The 21,907-nt window shown below is 45.9% G+C and overlaps 1 protein-coding gene across 10 annotated transcripts in view; it reads right to left on the reverse strand.

Annotated features, from left to right (window-relative positions):
• The window catches only part of LOC129821325 (plakophilin-4-like), a 129,492-nt gene that overhangs the window by 6,861 nt on the left and 100,724 nt on the right, over window positions 1-21,907 (reverse strand). For 5 of the 10 annotated variants that reach the window (XM_055878891.1, XM_055878883.1, XM_055878886.1 and 2 more), the window contains 9 exons: window positions 21,158-21,299; window positions 17,385-17,598; window positions 11,418-11,601; window positions 10,463-10,580; window positions 3,346-3,537; window positions 2,463-2,636; window positions 1,870-2,020; window positions 865-1,057; window positions 332-416 (listed from right to left, as the gene is read on the reverse strand). In XM_055878891.1, the coding sequence (XP_055734866.1) occupies window positions 332-416; window positions 865-1,057; window positions 1,870-2,020; window positions 2,463-2,636; window positions 3,346-3,537; window positions 10,463-10,580; window positions 11,418-11,601; window positions 17,385-17,598; window positions 21,158-21,299 (1,453 nt within the window). The remainder of the gene's footprint in view (window positions 1-331; window positions 417-864; window positions 1,058-1,869; window positions 2,021-2,462; window positions 2,637-3,345; window positions 3,538-10,462; window positions 10,581-11,417; window positions 11,602-17,384; window positions 17,599-21,157; window positions 21,300-21,907) is intronic. The other 5 variants (XM_055878892.1, XM_055878887.1, XM_055878884.1 and 2 more) reach the window with 1 other exon arrangement.

Genomic DNA, 21,907 nt, shown 5'->3' on the forward strand with positions numbered 1-21,907 from the left:
TGATCCTAACTGACCTAAAACAGGGAATTTCTACTAGGATTAAATGTCAGGAATTGTGAGAAACTGAGTTTAAATGTATTTGGCTAAGGTGTATGTAAACTTCCAACTTCAACTGTACATAGGGCAGCATCCTCTAAGGTACAGGGTTCAGTAACCGGGTGGTGGCTGGATAGTGACAGTGACTAAGTTCAGGGCTGGGTAATGGGTGGAGGCCGGTTAGTGAAGGCTATTTAACAGTCTGATGTGCACACTTTGGCAGGAAGGAGAGATCATTGGGACGTAGCCCTATTTGTAGTTGGCCTCCTCATCCAAACCCTAGTCATTCTCTTACCTTCTTATAGATAGTTCTCAGATCTCTGTACTGCCAGAGTGTGTTGAGGACCTGAGCGGCAGCTTTCACCACCTTCATGGAGTACCTTTTAGGGACAGAGAGACACACGTCACTACACATTACCACTGAGAATTTATGACCACGGCCTCTTAGGAATCGGTGGCAAAAACATGACATATTGCATGTTTCTGTGGTAGAAAAATGTGTCTACACTCACCTGTCCTCACAACGCTCGCGTTTAGATCATTCTGAGGTGTAACCTCAGGACATATGAACCCAGAGTTTCCTTGTGGAAGCCCAATTTGTCTCTTGTTAGACTCTCCATGTGCATCCCAAATGACACCCTATTCTGTATAGAGTATCATGCACTACGTTTGACCAGACCCTCTGTTCCTTGTATGTTTTTTCCCCCTTCCCATAATGCTCTGATCAAAGGTAATGCACTATAAAAGAGAATCCGGTGCCATTTAGGACGCAATGCAGACTCGGTCTTAGAAGCAGCCGAAGGCAGTCTTTCTCCCCCTTTCCCTTACCTCTCTCCCCTGCCCTTGGTGATGTTGAACAGCTTCTCGATGCCGCCCGTGTCGGCCAGTGCCTTGGCGTTCTCCATGTTCTTGCTGGTGACCTCGTGCAGGGTGCAGCAGATGGCCGCCACCGTCTCGTCAGAGAGCAGGTTGGTGTCGCCCCCAGGGAGACGGTTCACCAGGTCCCTCATCGCATACTTCCCTGGGAGGGAGGAAAGGAGGGAGGAAAGAGAGAGGGAAGGAGGTAGAGAAGGCAGGAAGGAGAGAGGGATAAAGTACTGCTTATGTACTGTACTTGTAACTTCCTTAATAAATTGACCATCTAGATTATGACAAGGTTTCTTTATAAGCTGATTCTATTTGTCATCCTCACCTTCATATACATTATGTTCCATTTGATATTTTTTTGCTGTAAATAATTAATCTAGCTACACATTCAACTAAAACGCCACAGAGAGAGAAAGACATTCATTGGATTTGTGTCCTACGTAATGTATTTGTACGGCAGATTCCTTTCTCTACAGCCGGCGGGCCTAGAGTACACAGTGTACTTTTTACATTGCGGATGCTACATGAGTTCAGCTTGAGTTGTACTTCCACAGCCTACCATGTGACTTTCCATAGTGCTAGTAGCCCCCAAAGGGTCTACCCCTACAGATCCTACAAACCCTTGCCCCCCCCCCACCTCTAATTTCCCATCATCCCTTGCATTTTTCATACTCTGTAATGCTGCATAGCACATGTAGGTAAACCAGTATATAGTGTTGGTCTTTTTTAATTTGCTCTGTGCTTGTGTAGCACATGTGCATAGCCTACTGTACTGGTGGGTTGCGTTCCCCCCCTACTACATTGCAGATGCAATGGTTGTGCGCCACGTCATTGACTGCACAGTCGGGATCAAATTGTTATATTATATGATGTGGTGAGCAGATACGATAAACACCTATCCATGTGTTGTGAGACCTGGAACGTGGCCCGGGTCATCCCTTCACAGAGCCTGTGTTCGCTCCTCACCTATGAGCTCCTTGTTCCTGACGTCCAGGGCCATGTTCCTCAGGGCGGTGGCCACAGAGCAGACCACCCTGTCGTTGTCCATCCTCAGCAGCTCCACCAGGATGGGAAGACCCTTCTCCTTACGCACCGCCGCACGGATGTACGCCGCAAACTAGTACAGAGAAGACAGAGAGAGGACGTTTAAACTCTCCAACGCATCTCGACCCAAAAGTGTACACTTCAAGTTTCCAAGAAGGAAATGTATTTTGCAGCAATTAGCATACAGTACATAGAAGACTTAAAAACATACATTGACTTCACCTATAAATGACAATTGACATTAGTTTTACTGGCATGCTTATGGAGCAGAGTTCCCATTTAAAAATGGTAGCCTTCACACATCTAAGAAACCATACCTGTTACACAGGGGGAAAATAACATTCAATAGAGCAGTGTTCCTGTCATATCCTCTCCTGGGTGCTGTGTTGCATGTGTCCCAAAATGGCACCCTATTCCCTATATAGCGCACTACTTCTGACCGGCCCTGGTCAGAAGTAGTGCGCTATATATAGAGAATAGGGTGCCATTCGGGATGCAATATGGGTACTATATACCTTCCAGTTCCCAGCAGACAGGTTCTGTAAGGAGCCCGCTGAGCCCTCCAGAGTGGCAGGGTTGGAGCTCTCGGCCAGCATGGTCAGGTAGGGCTTCACCACGGCTGGGTGCCACAACATCTCCGCCCCCTTGGGGGACTTGGAGAAGCCGGGGATGGGGCCCACTCCGTCCCACTGAGAACACATGATCACGACTAGAGGTTCTAATACAATGTTGACCATATTCAATGACCGAGTACAGTGTTGAGATTCACTTCAGGGGCTGTATGTGTCTCAGAGTAGGAGTGCTGATCTAGGATCAGTTGAGCCTTTTTTAAGATCAGAATTAAAAATATTATATGGACAGGAGATACCTGGTCCTAGATCAGCACTCCTGCTCTGAGACGTTTTGTGAATATGGGCTCCTAGAAGAGTATTAAAGGAATAGTTCACTCCAAAATCAAAGTCTGTCAGATGTGGTCTACTGAGTCCACGTCCCACGCCATCTGTTGTGTAGATCCAGCGATACGACGACTCAATCCCAAATGATTTGGAAAGACAGGCAGACTCCGTCTGGTTCCGTCATGTTAGACACAACAGAAGGTGTGGAACGTAGACTCATCTCGCTACTAGACTACTGTTGATTTAAAAAAAATATATATATATATTGGAAAGTGACATTTACACCACTCAGTGATGTGGTGTCATTCCAGAGCTCGCCTGGAGTGAACATTCACTTTGGAGACCTAGGAAGTGATATTTCCACCACTCAGATAGAAGTTGTGTCTGAAATGGCACCCTATTCCCTAATAGTGCACTGCACTAGGGGCACTGGTCAAAAAGAAGGTGCACTACATAGGGTGTCGTTTGAGACTTAACCGGCGTTCTTATTCCCCAAGCTTACCTGGTCTTCCTGGGAGCCCTTTTTCTTCTTCTTCTTCTTCCGGCCCCAGCAGCTGGATTCCACGTCCTTACTGGGAGACTCACTGCCCAGTAGACCGTCCAGCTCCTGGGCTCCCTGAAACCTTGACGGGGGCATCTCCAGCTCCAGGCGATACGACAGGTTCCTCAGAGTGCAAATACAGTTCTCCACAATCTAGAGAGAGAGAGAGGGAGGGAGGAGAGGCGGTGAGTCCTGTTAATCATTGAATGTTATTTTATTTATTTAATATGTTTCTATACGACTGTGCATTAACACTTTCCATGCCAATAAAGCCTTTTGAATTTGAGAGAGAATAGAGATGTGAGAGTGAGAGAGAGAATAGAGAAATAGACAGTGTGAGAGAGAATAGAGAGAGAGAATAGAGATCGAGATCGATTGAGAGAGAGAGAGAGAGAGAGAACATTCTGAGAGAGAAGTCATGCAGAAAAACGGCTCCTGACTTGTTATAACTTTTTGGTTGTTAATGTGCAAGATTGACACGAATAAATTAGTAAAAAATGTATAGGTAATGAAATTGTACAACTGAAGATCAACACAGGAAGAGAAGATTGTTCTTTTAAAACTCACTCTGTCAATCTTCCTCGTGGTAGCTAGCCAAATTCAAATCTGTCAGCTAGCTTACCGTCTAGCTCTAACTGTTTACTGGTGGTAACCATAGCAACATGGCCACTAAGGCAGCGCTAGCAGCAGAAACTGAGAGACGCCCTCCCCCCCTTTTTTTGTTGAATACCCAGCAGAAATCAAATCAGAGAAGGGAAGAATCCATTTTAAACACAGAATTCTGAGGGAGAACCCATAAACTTGTTTGCCGACTGCTCACAAAACAGGACTGTTACAAGCCTGTTATTTTACACAGACCACACTACTTACTGCCTGGCATACAGTTGTAACCAGGCATTTCAGCTATACCACAAAGAAAGGCATCTGCAAGGGAAGGCAAATCCACATTTTTGAGGACAGTGATAAGGACCAGGAAAACAGGTTACTGACGGTAAACATGTACCAGAACGGCACTGTCATGGTCCAGGGCAGTGAGGCTGCACTCAGCTCTTTTGTGCAGGACTTCCCCCACACTAAGATAGCAGAAAGCAAAAAAGACAAGGACAGCACACTGACCTCTCCCCTCACCTCAGGCACCCCAACAGCAGAACCATCCTCCCCCTGCCTGCCTACAACCACCAGAGACAAGACCACACTACCATCAGACTGCTGAGAGACAGGCTGGCTCTGTTAGAAGTATGGGTTACTGAGCTGAAGGAGCAGCCCCCCAGCTACACCACCACCAGCCCAGACACAGAGCTTCTACAGGACCAGAATAACCAGTGCAGGACCCAGCTGAAGAACTCTGTCCAGGAGCTGAGAGAGAGAGCCTTACCACAGCGCTTGAGGTAAAGGCCACCATGAGGAGAGAGCTGGTGCAGGTAAAGGAGGAGATGGCAAATGAGTTGTCTGTCATCAAGAGGGTGCTGCAGCACAGAGAGCAGACTGTAGAGACTCCTAGAGAGAAGCTGCAGCCCCTCACCACCCCACCTTTACCCACAACCCCCCGACCCCCCCATACCGACACCACTTTACCCACACCCCCAGTCAACAAGGAGCTTCAGATAGGGACACCTACTACAGAGAGAAGCTCTCCGGCCCCCCCTGACACACCCCTCCATGTACACAGGCCCTGTGTACCCTAGACCCAGACCGTAAACGCACTAATCTGGTAAAACCCACTGAGGTGGCCATCCTCATTGACTCAAATGGGAAATTCATCCAAGAAGATATACTCTTCCCCCAAAACAAGGTGTGCAAAATATGGTGCCCAAAAACACAGGATGCACTCCACATCCTGTCCCAGCCTGACTTTGTCTCTGGGTGGCACACCAGGCCACATTATTATTCACACCAGCACCAACAACCTGCGAGAGGAGCAGGAGAGAGTAGGCAGCCTGGTCAACAGAGTAGCAGAGGGCCTCTGAGCGGTTCCCCAACTCCTACATCACCATCTCCACTCTGCTGCCCCGCAAAGACTTTCATTCCCGCACCATTCAGAAAATCAACGCCGACATCACCAGAGGGTGTGGCCTACTCCCGAACGTACACGTTGCTCACCACCCAACAATCACCCCAGAGCATCTGCACGACCACTCCCACCTGAGGAAGCAGACAGTAGGGATGTTTGCCAAGTCTCTAAAGGATGTGGCACTTGGTAGACAAACACCCCATGCCGCACTGGACAGAGGACCACCCAGAGACTCCTACCAGACCACTGCACCACCAAGGAGCCCCAGGCCCCTTCAACTCCACACCAGACCCAGCGCACCCCACAGGCCCCACCCACCACCAGAGCATCACCACTTCCATCAACTTAGCCAGACCGGACCCAGCCTACTACCCCACACCAGACCACCACCTCTACCAGACCAGAGAGGAAGCCCCCCGGCCCAGAACTGGTCCTCCTCCACTCCACAGGGCCCAACAGCAGGACCAGCGCAGCTACGCAGAGGTCGTCAGAGGACAGGAGAACCCTGTAGGATTAAGTGAGATTAAACAGCTCCTCCAATACATCTGCACTAAACACACATACATACACACACCTATTGTACTAGAATTGACTTGTTCAATGAATAGGAATATTTATATAACAGAAAAAAATGTTAGCTGTTATCCTGTTTATCTCACTCTTAACAACTTATTAGTTACTGTATTTCTGACTGCTATTCTTTCTTTTTGCAACATGAAATCACTATAGTTAGCATGAAACATTCAAGGCCTAAACTCATCAACCTTTGGACTGAAGAGTTTAGCACTGGAGTTCAACAAAAATGACATCATTCTGCAGGAGACATGGTGTAAGGCTTACATTGTCACTCACTGTCCCACAGGCTACAGAGAGGTAATTGTGCCATCACAGAAACACAGCTCTGTCAATGGAGGCAGAGACTCTGGAGGACTGATCATTTGATACAAATCTGAACTACAAAATCTAATTGATCCCCTCAAAATTGGTAAATATCACATTTGGTTAAAACTGAAAAAAGAACTTGTACTGACAGAAAAACGTGTTCCTTTGTGCAATATATATCTAATAATATATAATATATATCCCCCCCACTTAGAATTCCCATATTACTCAGAGGAGATCTTCCCCATCCTTGAGGAAGAGACGGAGCCATTTCCAGGCCCAGGGAAATGTGCTCATCTGTGGGGACACAAATGCGCGCACAGGAACACTACCTGATCTAACGAGCACACAAGGGGACAGCTTTATTACAGGCCATACTGTTTCTAACTGTCTTAATCTCCCCCACAGAAACAACAGTGACAGCACCATCAACAAAAACACAAGGGATCTGTTGCAGCTCTGTAGAAGCCTGGGTCTGTACTTTGTCAATGGTAGGTTACGGGGGGACACTTTGGGGAGATTCACCTACTGCTCACCTCTTGGCCACAGTACAGTAGACTATATGATTACAGACATTGATCCTTTCTCTCTCAGCTCATTCACTGTCAAGCCTCTAACACCTCTGTCTGATCACAGCCAAATTACGTTGTTCCTCAAAAGAACAGACATGGAAACAACCACACATTCACAGCCCAGTAAGCTGTACAACATCAGACATTCATACAGATGGGCCCAAAACAGCACAGAAGAATACCAGAAAGCAACCTGTAACCAAAATTTCCCAATACTCGTAGATAACTTCCTGGATATCACATTCACTCACAGTAAAGAAGGCATCAATTCAGGCAAACGGCAAAAGAAGCACAATTGAAAATGATAAAAAAACAAAACAAAAAAGATCACAGATGACAACTGGTTTGATGCAGATTGTAAAATTATAAGGGGAAAAAAAAACTTAGAACACTATCCAACCAAAAGCACAGAGACACAAATAATGGTGAATTACATCTTCATTACTGTGAGACTTTAAAACTCTATATACGTACACTCAGAACCAAAGCACAGTACAACAGCAAGCAGCTGACACTAATTGAGGAGTCCATAAACACAAACAACTTCTGGCAAAATTGAAAAAATAATAATAATAATCTAAACAAGAGGAATTAGCGATACAAAATGGTGACATATGGACAACCCATTTTAAAACACTCTACAACACCGTTCAAATTGACACAATCAAAATCCATTGGACTCCCCAATTACTGACCAGGAGCTCTATAAGAAACTTCAGGCTCTCAAATTTAAAAAAGCATGCGGACATGATGGCATCCTAAATGAGATGCTCAAACTCACTAGTGCAAAATTCATTTGGCTATATTAAAACTGTTTCATTTCTATCCTGAGTGTAGGTTATTTCCCTGACATCTGGAATCAAGGACTCATAACCCCAATCTTTAAGAACAGAGACAAATTTGACCCTACAGAAGCATTTGTGTGAACAGTAACCTGGGGAAGGTTTTCTGTAGTATTATAAATATAAGAGTTCTAAACTTCCTTAATAAGCACAATGTCTTGAGTAAAATCCAAATTGTATTTATACCAAAACATTGCAGGAATGATCATATTTACACCCTGCACACCCTGATAGATAAACAAGTCCACCAAAATAATACCAAAATATACGCTTGCTTTATCGACTTCCAAAAAGCATTTGATTCTATTTGGCATACAGGACTGTTCTACAAAGTTATTGAAAGTGGTGTAGGGTGTAAAACATATGACATAATTAAATCAATGTATACTGGCATTACGTGCAGCATTAAAATTGGCAAGAAAAGAACAGAATTCTTTAAACAGGGGCGGGGCCTTCGTCAGAGTTGCAATCTGAGCCCTGCACTCTTCAATATTTACATCAACGAATTGGCCACTATTCTAGAAAAATCCTCAGTCCCTGGTGTTAGTCTCCACAATTCAAAAGTTAAATGCCTACTCTTCGCAGATGACCTATGCCTGCTGTCAACCACAGCACATGGCCTACAGCCGAGCCTAGACCTGCTAGAACAATACTGCCAGACCTGGGCCCTGGCAGTAAACCCCAAAAATACTAAAATAATGATTTTCCAGAGAAGATCCAGATCTCAGGGAATTAGACCAAAGTTCTCAATTGGTTCAAAATATATAGGAGTACTACACACACTACAATTACTTAGGTTTAAAAATAAGCTCAACTGGACACCTTAATGAGGCAGTGAATGAACTGAGAGAAGGCACGCAGGGCATTCTACGCCATTAAAAAGCTAATTCAAATACCTATTCAAATTTGGCTAAAACGAATTTAATATGTCATTGAACAAATTGCACTTTATGGCAGCGAGGTCTGGTGTCCACTTGCAAAACAAGATTATCATATGGGACAAACACCCCATTGAAACCCTGCATGCTGAGTTCTGTAAGATTCTCCTACATGTCCAGAAGAAAACTACAAACAATGCATGCAGGGCAGAATTAGGCCAATATCCACTAATAATAAAAACTCAAAAAAGAGCAATTAAGTTTTGGAAACATCTAAAATACAGTGACCACCTCTCATATCATTACCAAGCCCTGCAATGACAAGAGCTGAGCAAAGAAAAGAGTCCCCTCATCCAGCTGGTCCTGGGGCTGAGTTCACAAACCTGTTCTACTAACACACTGAAGCCTCAGGACCAGAACATCCAATCAATCAGGATAAACCAAATTACAACTCAGTCAAACCTAAACTATATTGATTATTGGGAAACACAAGCAGAAACACAAAGCAAAATGCAGTGCTATCTGGCCCTAAATCGACAGTACACTGTGGCGAAATATTTGACCATGGTTACTGATCAAAACCTTAGAAAAACCTTGACAAAGTACAGGCTCAGTGAGCACAGCCTTGCAATTGAGAAGGGTAGACACAGGAAAACCTGGCTCCCTGTAAAGCAAAGGCTGTGCAACCACTGCACAACAGCAGAACCTGAGACGGAGCTGCATTTCCTAACAAAATGTAAAAAATATAAAACAATTAGAGAGTGTCATTTCCCCAAATTTGAAACCCTTATTCAAGGTTTCAAAGACCTCTCTGATGAGAGTAGGCTACCCGTCCTGTTGGGGGAGGATGCAGAGAGCTGTGGGTTGGCAGCGCACTACATTGCTGCCTGCCATAAGTTGAGGGACAGTGTCTGACAGACCAATCAACCTGCACATGTACTCTACTGTTTGCTTATTGTTATTGTTGAATGTATGGTTATTTTGACACTGTTGTTACTGTTGTCAATTTTGATTCTCATTTAAAAAAATTATATTGTAAATATCCAAAATAAGCTTTGGCAATATGTACATTGTTATGTCATGCCTATAAAGCAAATTGAATTGAATGGAATAGAGATAGAGTGAGAGAGAGAGACAGAGAGAGAGAGAGAGCGAGAATAGAGTAAGAGAGAGAAAGAGAGCGACAGAGAGAGAGAAGGGGGGGGGAGATTTCAATCAGCACACTATACAGCATAAGAGGTTTGTTCCAGTGAAATAGTGATCAATAAGCCAGGAAAGCCTCTCTTTTGAGTGAGTGAGTGAGTGAGTGAGTGAGTGAGTGAGTGAGTGAGTGAGTGAGTAAGATGTGCAGGCCTGGTGTTATCTGTAGCAGTGTAAATTAATTAGGTATGAGAGCCACACTGTGTTAACAGATTAAAGTGTCTCCACTTAGAAAGGGTGATCTGGGCTCTGACAAATGGGTTTAATTCTTTACTGTTTGATGCCCATTCAGTGGTATTTGTTCAGTAGATCACTGTGGTAATAAATGCACAGAGCGCATCCCAAATGGCACCCTATTCCCTTTACTACAGTGCACTACTTTTGACCAGGGCGCATAGGGAACAGGGTGTCATTTGGGACACAAAAATCAAAGAGGGAACATTTGTAGGGGAAATAATTAACCGGAACAGCTGGCAGTCTATGAACTGTAATTGCGTGCTATTAACATTGTACACATATGGGTTGATAAAAGGTCTTCCCAATCAAGTTAGTGAGCTGTGCAAGGAGATGAGTGAGAAACGATCGAATCATTCGAAACCAGTAGGGTAGGTGTTGCCCTTAACCCCTACAGCTGCCTGCCATTGTGTGACCGTGTGTGTGTGTGTGTGTGTGTGCGTGTGTTTGTGCACAGACCTTGCTGTCGAAGTCCGAGGTGTTGACACAGGCCTTGATGACGTAGAGTAAAGAGTCCACCAGTCCCTCACAGGAACGCATCTGTTTTCTAGCCTCCTCCCCCGCCGAGCTCAGGTTCCTTTGAAACACACACTTTTCAGGACTTCTGGACACAGACATATGGCCCTACAGCACATACAAACACCCAAATAAATCACACACAAAGACAGGCACTGCAACGTACACAAACAGCCACATAAAAATAGGAAAGGCTGAGTCCTAAACGGCACCCTATTACCTATTTAGTACACTGCTTTCAACAAGGCCCCAAAGGCCTTTGGTCAAAAGTAGCGCACTGTAAAAGGGAACAGGGTACCATTTGCGAAGCAGATGAAACGGTGTTTGTGTTTGTTCCCATAGCGCGACGCTGGCGTGTGTTGTGGGGTTTACTTGCTCCGTCCCATCCATAATGGATTAGGCTCTCTGGTTGGCCTGAGCGATGCCATTACAAGTGTTTTTGAGCGGGGGAAATGAGAGCCTAGCCAAGCGTGCTCAGAGACACCGTCACCAATTAGAGACTAAACTTCTAGCAGCTGCCCAAATAGGAACCTACTCCCTACTTTTGACCAGGGCCCATAAGGGAGCCATTAGGGATGCATCCATTGCCTTCGAAACGAGGGCCCTGACACGGTGGCTGGAGAGCGAGAGTAACCTTTACTACGGATGGGTTGCACAGTGATTATACTGACTGGGCCAACATAACATAATACCCATCCACTCCTTGCATTATGGGTGGGTGGATCAACGGCAACTGTATTGAATCTGTAAGTACACAGTCTTCTAATTCTGTGTATTTTCTTTGTACATTTTCTTTACCACACTAAATACAGTCATAGATTACCAGACAATGCTTTATTTGCAGTAGCTTTAAACATCCAGAAGGGGGTGGTAGCATAAAGCTCAAAATGTCCATTACCTCAGACAGCCACTTGTGTTCCTCAGGACCAGAGACGAGTGGAATTTGAGCTTGTGGTCATTGTCAAACGTCGAGCTGCTCCATCCAGAATGAGGTATGATCACAGTGTTTGTCAGAGTGGTTAAGGCATCCCGAATGATTGTCATCTTGACGGAATCACAGGAGGACAGGTTCCACAGCACCCCTGCAGAGAAGCAGGGGGGACAGGAAAGGGGGGGGGGGGGGGGGGGGGCACGTTAGAGAGAGAAAGACGGGCCCACAAACCCCTGGTTGTGTCAGCTGTCGTGTGCAGTTAGGCTAGCCCTCCAGAGCTGCCAAGATCCAGGGCTTTTTATAGCTCAGTACCACACAGAGAGAAGAGAGGATCAGAGGAAAAATAATAGCCCTCAATAACAAATGAAAGCCATCCGCCAGCAGAACAGAGACGTCAGGCATCCGCATCAAATAGGATCTTAAAGCACTTTAGATATCCTCAAGGCAAGTGAGGAATAAATTCTCTCTTGAGATGAACACAAGACACCACAAGATACTGGCTCAACGCATCATCTGGATAATGCAACATGTCTCCCGATATCCTGTAATAATTGTATTAGTTTCAAATGTACTTATTGTAACCAGTAATAGTCCTAGTAAAATTTGCGATGGAGGCGCCCTTTGATTCTGCATCTGCTCCAGATTAACCAGCGTGGAGCACGTCCTTTTAATCAGATGGCTGTTCCTGGAAGCAGAAAACACAGGCTGATTTCTAGAGGGCTGCAGCTCAGCTCCTGTCTAACCGCAGAGAGAGAGAGACCCATAGAATGTGTCCCAAATAGAATCCTTTTCCTTATTTAAACGCGCTACTTTTAATGGCACCCTATTCCCTATGTAATGCACTACATCTGACCAGATCCCTATGGGCCCTGGTCAAAAGCGTGCACTATACAGGGAATAGGGTGCCACTTGGGAAGCGCCCATAGTTACTACCTCTAAGACTGCAGGCACAGCAGAGGAGATCTATCTACACCCCACTGACTGGCTGATCTCTTTGGATGTGTGAGGATAGGAAAGCATGGGATGGGAGTGATGCCTGGTGTGTGTGTGTGTGTGTGTGCGTGTGTGTGTGATCTTCGTCGCTTCCTTGAGCTCTCCTCTATCCACCACAGTGTTTATGTATCCTAGCCACTGTTTGTTTTCTCTCCAATTAAACCAATGGAGGTCATCACACCCATTACTATAGCCCAAGGGCAATTCCTAAAGAGTATGCCAGCAAGGCATAACAGACAGCCAGGTATCCCTATCCGTGGAGTTACCCGGTTCAATACAAGGTCCATTCACACTTTTATGAAATAACGGCAATAATAACCTTACGGCAGTTACTATCACGGGGGTCCAAAACCGTCCGATTTCACGTCTTCATTTCAACAAGAATAGAAAGGACAAATTCACAGCTTGGCCCGAGCGACCCATGAAAGCGTCTCTCCGGGGTTAACATTCAGCCGATGAAGCCTCTTATCTGCTCCTGCCAGCGCCGTGTGAGGCTGCATACCGAAGCTGTAACATCACCTCAGCTATAACGTGTATTCTCAGGCCCGGGGATTCATTTCAATCCAACCGCTCTGCGGTGATTTAGCACCGTTCTCTACTAGCTTAGCCTTTAGCTTCGTGTTGCCTTGGCTTTCTTCGATGGCGAACTCCCTTCGAGAACGCCCTCGGGATGAGAGCCTCATAATGTAGTGATAATGCACGTACGTGCGTGCACACACGCGGCTGGAATAAAGCACCCAGGCAAACTGAAATGGTCCAGGTCTGTCTCCCTAGCCATCACCCCCCCCCCCCCCCCCCCCCCCCCGACCCCCACCCTCAGCACCTCCTCATAGCCGTTTCTCAAGTAGAGCTTTAGGGGGCAAACAGCCTTTAAACTGGTCTTGTTCTGCAGTCTTCTGAAACTTGGGATAAATCTGCAGCAGAGTCCAGGGAGGTGTGACTGACAGTTGTCTCTATAAAGCCCAGCGATTCCCATGTGTCACATTTGAGAGTCTGATGGAACCGCCTGTGTGAATTGTGCACGGAGGCTTGATCTCTCAGCTTGATCTGGGCTCAGTTCTATATACTGTATGTATACCAGTGGAGGCTGCTGAGGTGAGGACGGCTCATAATAACAGCAGGAACCGAGCAAATGGAATGGCAACAAACGCATGGAAACCTTATGTTCTGATGTATTTGATACCGTTCCACTCCAGCCTTTACCACGAGCCCAATTAAGGAGGCGCCAATTAAGGTGGCGCCAACCTCCTGTGATGGATATGTTAGCCAGGCACGGGAACACTAACGTAAACTAACGCCCGAGCTGGAGAGGCAATACGCTGTGACACAGGAGCCAATCATCTGCCTTCGGATCGATCCTCGAAAGACATATCATTTGACTGTGGCCTAGATTTATAAAGTTAGGGAGTGTGTGTGTAAGAAAGAAAGTGTATGTGCACTTGTTTGTGTGAAAGAGAGAGCGATGGGGGAGGGGAGTGTTTGTGTGTCTCTCATAGCTTGGGAAGCAGTGATCCGGCTAAAGGGCTCCATTCCGCCCCATAATGAAATCTCCACTGAGCTTGTTATTCAGTTACTGTCTGCAGGAATGAGGTGCTGAAGCCAGGACAGCCATTATAGTACCCTGGGCTTGAGCTGGCGTGGCTTAGACGTTTAGCCGCTACTGATTGGCCAGAGTAACGGTGCGGTGGGTGTGGTCGGGTATTAACAGGCTCCGAATTGGGTGGATTAATGTGCATAGATCAGGCATTAGTTGGCTCTGAGAGCGATAGATTTAGAGGGGCATGTGTTGGCGTGCTGTGGAGCTGGTATGAGCGTGCAGATCTATTGCAATGCCAGACCCAGCAGTATCAATAATCAGATGAAGTGGGGGAGGGGCTGGATAGTGGTTCCTAAGAGGCTGGGGGCCATATGTTGACCTGGCCCTGCATCCAAAATGCCACCCTATTCTCCCTACAGAGCGTACTACTTTTGAACACGGCCCATAGTGAATAGGGTGCCATTTGGGACAGTCCTGTCTCTGGTCAAAGCCCAGGGCTTGCTCTAACATGCACAATCAAAAATCAAAGACTAGTTCTGATAGGGTTCTTCTCCTAGGCCAGTGGGGGGCAGAGGAGAGGGGTGGTTAGTACTACGAGTTTAGTTGTCCCCCAGTCCGTAGGGTGTGGCTGACCACTACAGTATAACTGTGTGCCTGAAGCCTCAGTGTATTTCTACAGCGGCTGCAGGGTGAGCTAGGTGACAATCTGTATTCTGCCCTACATCTGAGGAAATAGACGCTTTGCAGCAGCTCCAGTGTGCCTTACTTGATGAGCTCTGTTCAATTTCAAAAAAAGGAACACTGACCAGAGATGAGCACAGTGGGGCGGTTTTCCTCAACAGCACACTGGAAACACACACAACACAAGGTTCGGCTTGTAGCTGACTGTCTCCTGAACTCCTACACGTAGGTACTTCTATTCGAGGGGAGCCACGCCAACATAGAAACGCAGGAGCACAGATTCCACACATGCACACTAATGTAATATAATGTACTGTCATTTTGTTCCGTCCCAGGTTGTGTGTGTGTGTGTGTGTGTGTGTGTGTACCGCTGCTCTCGGGGTAGGCAGTCATTGTAAAATAAGAATTTATTCTTAACTGACTTACCTAGTTAAATAAATATTTGCGACAGCAATGATAACAGTGGGGTCACATACGGATAGACAGTGTGTTCTAGGACAGGGACGTTGTGTTGTGGTGTGTGTGTGTGTGTGTGTGTGTGTGTGTGTGTGTGTGTATATAGAGAGAGAGAGGCTGTAATGACACAGTTCAGGGCCAAGCTGGTCCGTCCATAGGGGCCAGGTGACACCTGTACTGCCACTGGGGTGACGACAACCATGGGAGGCCTGTCCCTTTGATCTCAGAGGCCTTTTGAGGACAAGGCAATAACCACAACAGCTGCTATGGGAATCAGGGACCAGGGCTAGATTGCTTCACACGTCCCCACAAAATGACCCCCTGACCTGGGTAGAAAAGAGAAGAGAGGGGGCTCCTCCTGCTACCATAGTGGCTCACATGGAGCACAGCTGATGATCCCACTGGAATAAAGGACCACTGACATACCGGGGAGTAGAATAAACATGTCCTGCCAGTAAAGCTCAGAGGTGGGCAGGCTGAGTGTACTCTGGTACTCTTTACCATACAGTATATGGCTCTTTTCAAGGGTAGAAATATGTCAGAGGGGTGTTGGTGAGAAAATGCATCCCAAATGGCACCCATATGGTTCAGGTCCAAAGTAGTGAACTAAATAGGGGACTATTTTGGACGAAGTGCGGCAGAAAGCTCCTTGTGTCAATTGTTCTGATTGGTCGTGATTATCCAGAGCGGACGTGTGATCACCGACCTTCTTTAATTGCATGGTATTCTGGGTCCTCAACTGCCAATTAGCCGTTTATTTTTTTTATACACACAGTCGTAAGAAGTACTCACAACACATCAAAGCAATTTAGTCCAAGATTTGTACGACACACATCTGCATTGAACTGGCCTCCCGTTTGAATGACAATGGATTATACTGGCTAGAAGTGACCGCAATGCCAGTGATTCCATCCCCCATACTCCCTTCTGTTATAGACTGCATGTGGCTCTGATTCGTTAGTTCCTTAATTCACCAAAGATTTTTCATAACTAACCCAAGATAGACCACAGCCTGTCATTTGGGAGCACATTAATCATAATCGGCAGAACAAGCAAGCAGGTGGGCAGAGCCAAGCACGAGCTAGCGAGATCCTATTGGCGCATTCTAGCATGTATTTGCGTATTTCCATTAGGGACCGCCTACTCTGTGTGCAATAACTCAATTCGCCCTTCAACTCGTAGACAACACAATATTTAGAAACTTTGCAATAGGGTAAAGTCTACAAAAAAAAGTTAGTCCACTCTGAAAACTGTATTGAGATCAGACGTTTCATCGATGAGAACATTTGCAGAAAGTCGGACAAAATCTCTCTCGGCACCATCTTCTCCCACTGCGCTTCCTCTCATCGCCATTTGGTGGTGAGTGGAAATGCCAATCGGATGCTTCAGATTTATACATTCGTGAAACATGTTTTCAGTGCCGAGGAGACCCTGAGAACAACTGGCTCTTCGTTCACCGTGCTTGGAGAAAAACCAAAACAAACACCAACTTGACTGACACGAGTCCCGAGCCACATCTCCACTTCACTTCCACAACTACAGAAAGGAGCAATTGGATTCTGCACTGTGCTTGTTCTCTCTGTGTATTGACAGGCTGGTGGAACCATTACAATGTAACCTGAGGTAGAGTCAGAGCTAGTCAGAGTAGAGCATGGAGCTGAGCTGTACACAAACAGCTGATTCAGTCACCTTGGCAAATGGCACCCTATTCCCCATGGGTCCTGGTCAAAAGTAGTGCGGCATATAGGGAATAGGGTGCCATTTGGGAAGTGGTTCATGTGTATTCTGGTATGGTCCTGACCAGTTTTCCCCTAGTATCTGTCATTCAACTCAGGGGATTGGAGTTCCTCAGATCCAGTGACTAATGCCAAACGACTGACGAAGCGGACTGGCAGGCTGGCGAGAAGATTAATAATTGAACAGCTCTACTTTAGGTTGTGTAGTAATGTTCCTGTCCCACAAAAACCCTGTAGTGGAACTCCAGTGGATGTGATTTGGGCAAACGTCACTGAATAATGGATGAGTGAAATAATGTGGAACTGTGACCACTGAATACGCCAGAGGGCAGAGAAAGAGAGAGAGAGAGAGAATAGCACACAGAGCCGTGGTGTGGAAAGGCACGGTCCGTGGAGTTCCAGGGTTAAAAAGGCTATTTTAAATAAACGCTGCTTTCTTACCCAGAAAAATCAGGGAAAAAACAAGACAGAGTGAATTCACCAACGCGCACACACACTGAATGCACCACGCGGACACACTCTCTCTCTTACCCGTGACCAGCTCTCTCACTTCAGCGTCTATAGTCTTCCTCAGCAGTCTGAGCAGAGCGGGGACGCCACCTGCGTTTCTCACGGCCACCTTGTTGTCGTCCGTAGCTTTCCCGTAGACCAGGTTCCTCAGAGCTCCACAGGCATTCCTCTGGACCTCCAGTGTTTTGTGGTCTAACAGGTCCACCAGGTGTTTGATACCCCCTAGACGGCACACCTAGAGGGTGCAGAGAGTCATCAAGAAGGCCTTGGGCATAACTCATTGGTTTGTGCAGTAAAACACCACGAGAATGAAAAACGGTGAGGACAGAGATTCACTCATGCAGGATCAATATCACAAATATTTTATGAGGAACTGAACATGGATTGAGCAGGAACGTGTAGTGACTATGTTCTGAGTTAGGCTCTGACAACATAAATCTCTGACAACATAAATCTGGGCTTTGTATTTATTCATGTAAGGAATGCAAAGAACAGATACCAATGGCTTTCTTTATAACAGATGAAAGACACATTGAAAATGTAATGCATATCTTCAGCGAAACTATACACTGAGTATACCTAACTTTAGGAACACCTTCTTAATACTGAGTTGCACCCACCCTTTTGTCCCCAGAACAGCCTCAATTCATCGGGACATGGCCTCTACAAGGTGTTGAAAGCGCTCCACAGGGACGCTGGCGCATGTTGACTCCAATGTTTCCCACAGTTGTGTCAAGTTGGCTGGATGTCCTTTAGGTGGTGGACCATTCCTGATACACCCGGGAAACTGTTGAGCGTGAAAAAACCCAGCATGGTTGCAGTTCTTGACAAACTGGTGCGCCTGGCACCTACTACCATACTCCCTTCAAAGGCACTTACATTTTTTTGTCTTGCCCATACACCCTCTGAATGGCACACATACACAATCCATGTCTCAATTGTCTCAAGACTTAAAATTCCTTTGACCAGTCTCCTCCCCTTCAGCTACACTAATAAAAGTGGATTTAACAAGTGACATCAATAAGGGATCATAGCTTTCACCTGGTCAGTCTATGTTATGGAAAGAGCAGGTGTTGTTAATGTTTTGTATGCTCAGTGAAGCCCCTACTGATCTTAAGAGATCAGCTTTTCCAGCTGACGACTCCGGCGACAGTACCAGCACCCTGTGGAGCTGTGAAATTCCAGAGGGAGCTGGAGTGGAATGGAGTGGCCACCCCAGCCCAGCCAGGGAGAGAAAGAGAGAGCCTCTGCAGCAGCATAGTCCCCTCAAAGCCTGGGTGAATCTCAATTGCATTTCCTTGATTCCTCACATCCTCTCTCATTGCATCTCAAAATGCATTGCAGGAAAATATCTTAGGTTCCTCCCATCTGATTTTCTCCTCCAATGAGTTATGAGAAGGAGATGAGAAGGGAGGACGTGAGGAATCAAATAAATACAATTGAGATTCAGCCCTAGGGTTGTTACGGTGACCGTAATATTTGTAAAAATATTGTACAAATTTCAAAAAAACTGTTTTCACTTGTCATTATGGGGTATTGTGCATAAAAATGTATAAGGCTGTAACGTAACAGAATGTGGATGGGAAGGGGTCTGAATACTTCCCAATGGGTTTGGGAGAGGCGAAGGTCGAGTCACGCATCCTCTAAAATATGACCTGCCAAACCGCGCTTCTTAACACCCATCCACTTAACCCAGAAGCCAGCTGCACCAATGTGTCGGAGGAAACACCGCCAACTGGCGACCAAAGTCAGCCTGCAGGCGCCAGCTCTGCCACAAGGAGTCACTAGAGTGCAATGAGCCAAGTAAAGCCCCCCGGTCAAACCCTTCCATAACCCGGACAACGCTGGGCCAATTGTGCGCCGCCCTATGGGACTCTCGGTCACATCCGGTTGTGACACAGCCTGGGATCAAACCCACTGCGACGCTACTCGGGAGGCCTGAGACAGGTTCAGGATAATCGTCCATTCTAAATCGAAACTAATTTCACACATACAGTATATTATTTAGTACATGTAAAAACAAGATTAAATTAAGAATAGTCTGATGGGTGACAATATTATCACTTGTGAATGATGCCCAGCGTGCACAGTAAGGCAAGAAACAGCGCATTCCTTTTGTTTTTGAGACTTTTTCCAAATCGTAGTCGCACACCTCATGTAGCCTAGCCCATAGGCCTACATGTTTTGATAAGGTTTGTATCACAACTAAAATTAAGCCTAACTGGCATATATAGGCGGCGAGAGAGTTTCAAGTTTGGGGGAAGATAATTCTCACCATTAAAACGCAGCTATATAATAAAAGCATTACATGCATAAATCGCATTTGCGGTCACCTTTTGAGAACAGTGTTTTCCCGCTAATTGATTGCATGTTGGAACATTTGCGCTTATAGCCTACTGCCGTGTGTGTTCTGATCTGTTGCATCAGCCTCATTGCTTTTTTTAAAATAGTTTGATGCGAGTGATTGTATTCATTTGGGATCTATCGCATCCCACAACTGTCCGAGAGTTTGTTTAGAATATTTACTCTCGCACAGTAGGACAAGTTGACCAACTTCTGTACTACGAGGGATAGGAGATTGACATACTGTAGGCTAGTGCTTTTGCTGTTAGGCCTACTCATCTTGTTGGCTGAGTAAAATGAGACAGTTCTTCTAGCATCTTCAATGTGCGCCTCGGAATTCCATAAGGACACGCACAGTTGCGTCCCGGATGTGTCGGTCTTCACTTGTAGCCTACTTTGGGGCTAAATTGCCTGTGAGAAGGACTTGATCACGTGAGGGGCATTGGCTAATAAGAATTGAGATATCTGAAAGAGCCATGTGAGTGAGAGGTGCTTCGGAGCACGACGAGAAGGGAATTATAATTATTATATTTCAGCCCGAGGGCACATTGGGCCACTTTGGTCACAAGGCATGGATTGATTTATGGGGCATTACGTCCACACAAGGGGGATGCCGCCGGGAAATTCGAGGCTTGGTGAAAATATTATCAAGTGCTTGTCGAATTGTGAATGAAAGACTGATGAAGTGTGTGCAGCTTGCGCAAGAAACAGAGCAGAACTCATGCCTTTCATGCAACTTCGCATATGCAGCCTTAGAATGTATTAAAAATGAAAACATATAGCCCAACGTTTGTATCACAACTAAAGTTGCATAAATATCCCTAAACTAAGCATATAGGAGGACCTGTTTCTTCGTTAACCGCTCAACACAGAACAGCTGCATCTACGCACCACGTCGGAAATCGTTTGGAGAAAATAGCCTTTCTATTTTACTCAGCTATGTTCAATCGTATTCTTCATGATATAAAATAATATAAAGCCAAATCTTGTCTGCTAAATGAACTAGTGTAGCCCACAGCCATATGGCATAGCCAGATCAGGACCTAACATAAGGATAATTCAGAGTATGTTATTCTGTTCTTCTGAAATAGACTACATTTTCTTCATATCATGTTTCTTTAGATCTGTCTAAAATAAATAATGGATTTAATGTGAAGGTGTAGGCTATATTACATGGATTCATTAGACTTTTTAAAAATGTAGATTGTTCTAAAGGTCTGCATCAGTGGCTTTTAGGCTAAGCGTGGAAGTCAGGAGATGCTAAACGTGTTGATGTTCATTAAACGGTCATTTACCATGAGACTGGCAGTTATTTACATGACAATCACTGGCTGACAGAATGTCATGACTGCCGCATCCATAACCCCCCCCCCCCCCCCCCCGGGATGGGCAGCACATCACAGTGATTTGCATGCTGGGGACTAACGAAGGATCTGGGGAGCAGTGCGTACGTAATGTACCTCCGCCTTGACTCGATTATCTCCGAAGCACAGGTGCTGCAGGTATGCGGCGGCGTTGGCCTGCACCGAGGGGAACTGGTGCTGCAGCATATGAATGACCTCAGGCAGCTCAGGGTCACGCCAGGCAAACTCCCTGGACCACAGACAGAGAGAGAGACACACACGCACAGAGACACACACAAATCAGTACAACAACTATCCACCCACTGTCCACAGGGCTGGGGCACACGGCTATACGTTTCAAGCCCAGGAAATGACATTGACATCTATTACACTGCAGGATTGTTGCTTTTCTCCCAATATATAAAAGGATAAGATTTCACTCCGGTTTCACTTGTAAGTCTTGCCTTTTGGAGAGTCACTGCGATGAGCTTCTCCTGATTCATGAGGCGTCATTGAATCTGTCTAAAAAGACGTCGACTAGAATGAATGACCTTTGTGACAAGAGAAAAGCGTAGATATTACCAAGTCTGCGTCTGGTTCAGAACTTGTATTTATCTCTGACCGCCAAAAACTCTTCTGAAAAGAAGAGGAAATGAGAAAGTAGCAAGGTGGGGTGCAAGTCCACATTCTGACAGAATTGGCTGTGTTGATGTGTGGTGTCGGCTGTAACGCGCCAGCCCTTGCCTCAGCGTGTTACATGAAGCAAGATGCCAGTCCAATCAAATCAAAATTCAATTTTCTTCTAAATTACCCCGGGGACACAAACAGTTGATACCATCACCACTGCTACATGTCATC

The sequence above is a fragment of the Salvelinus fontinalis genome, chromosome 23 (assembly GCF_029448725.1).
Source record: "Salvelinus fontinalis isolate EN_2023a chromosome 23, ASM2944872v1, whole genome shotgun sequence".
Lineage (NCBI taxonomy): Eukaryota > Metazoa > Chordata > Actinopteri > Salmoniformes > Salmonidae > Salvelinus > Salvelinus fontinalis.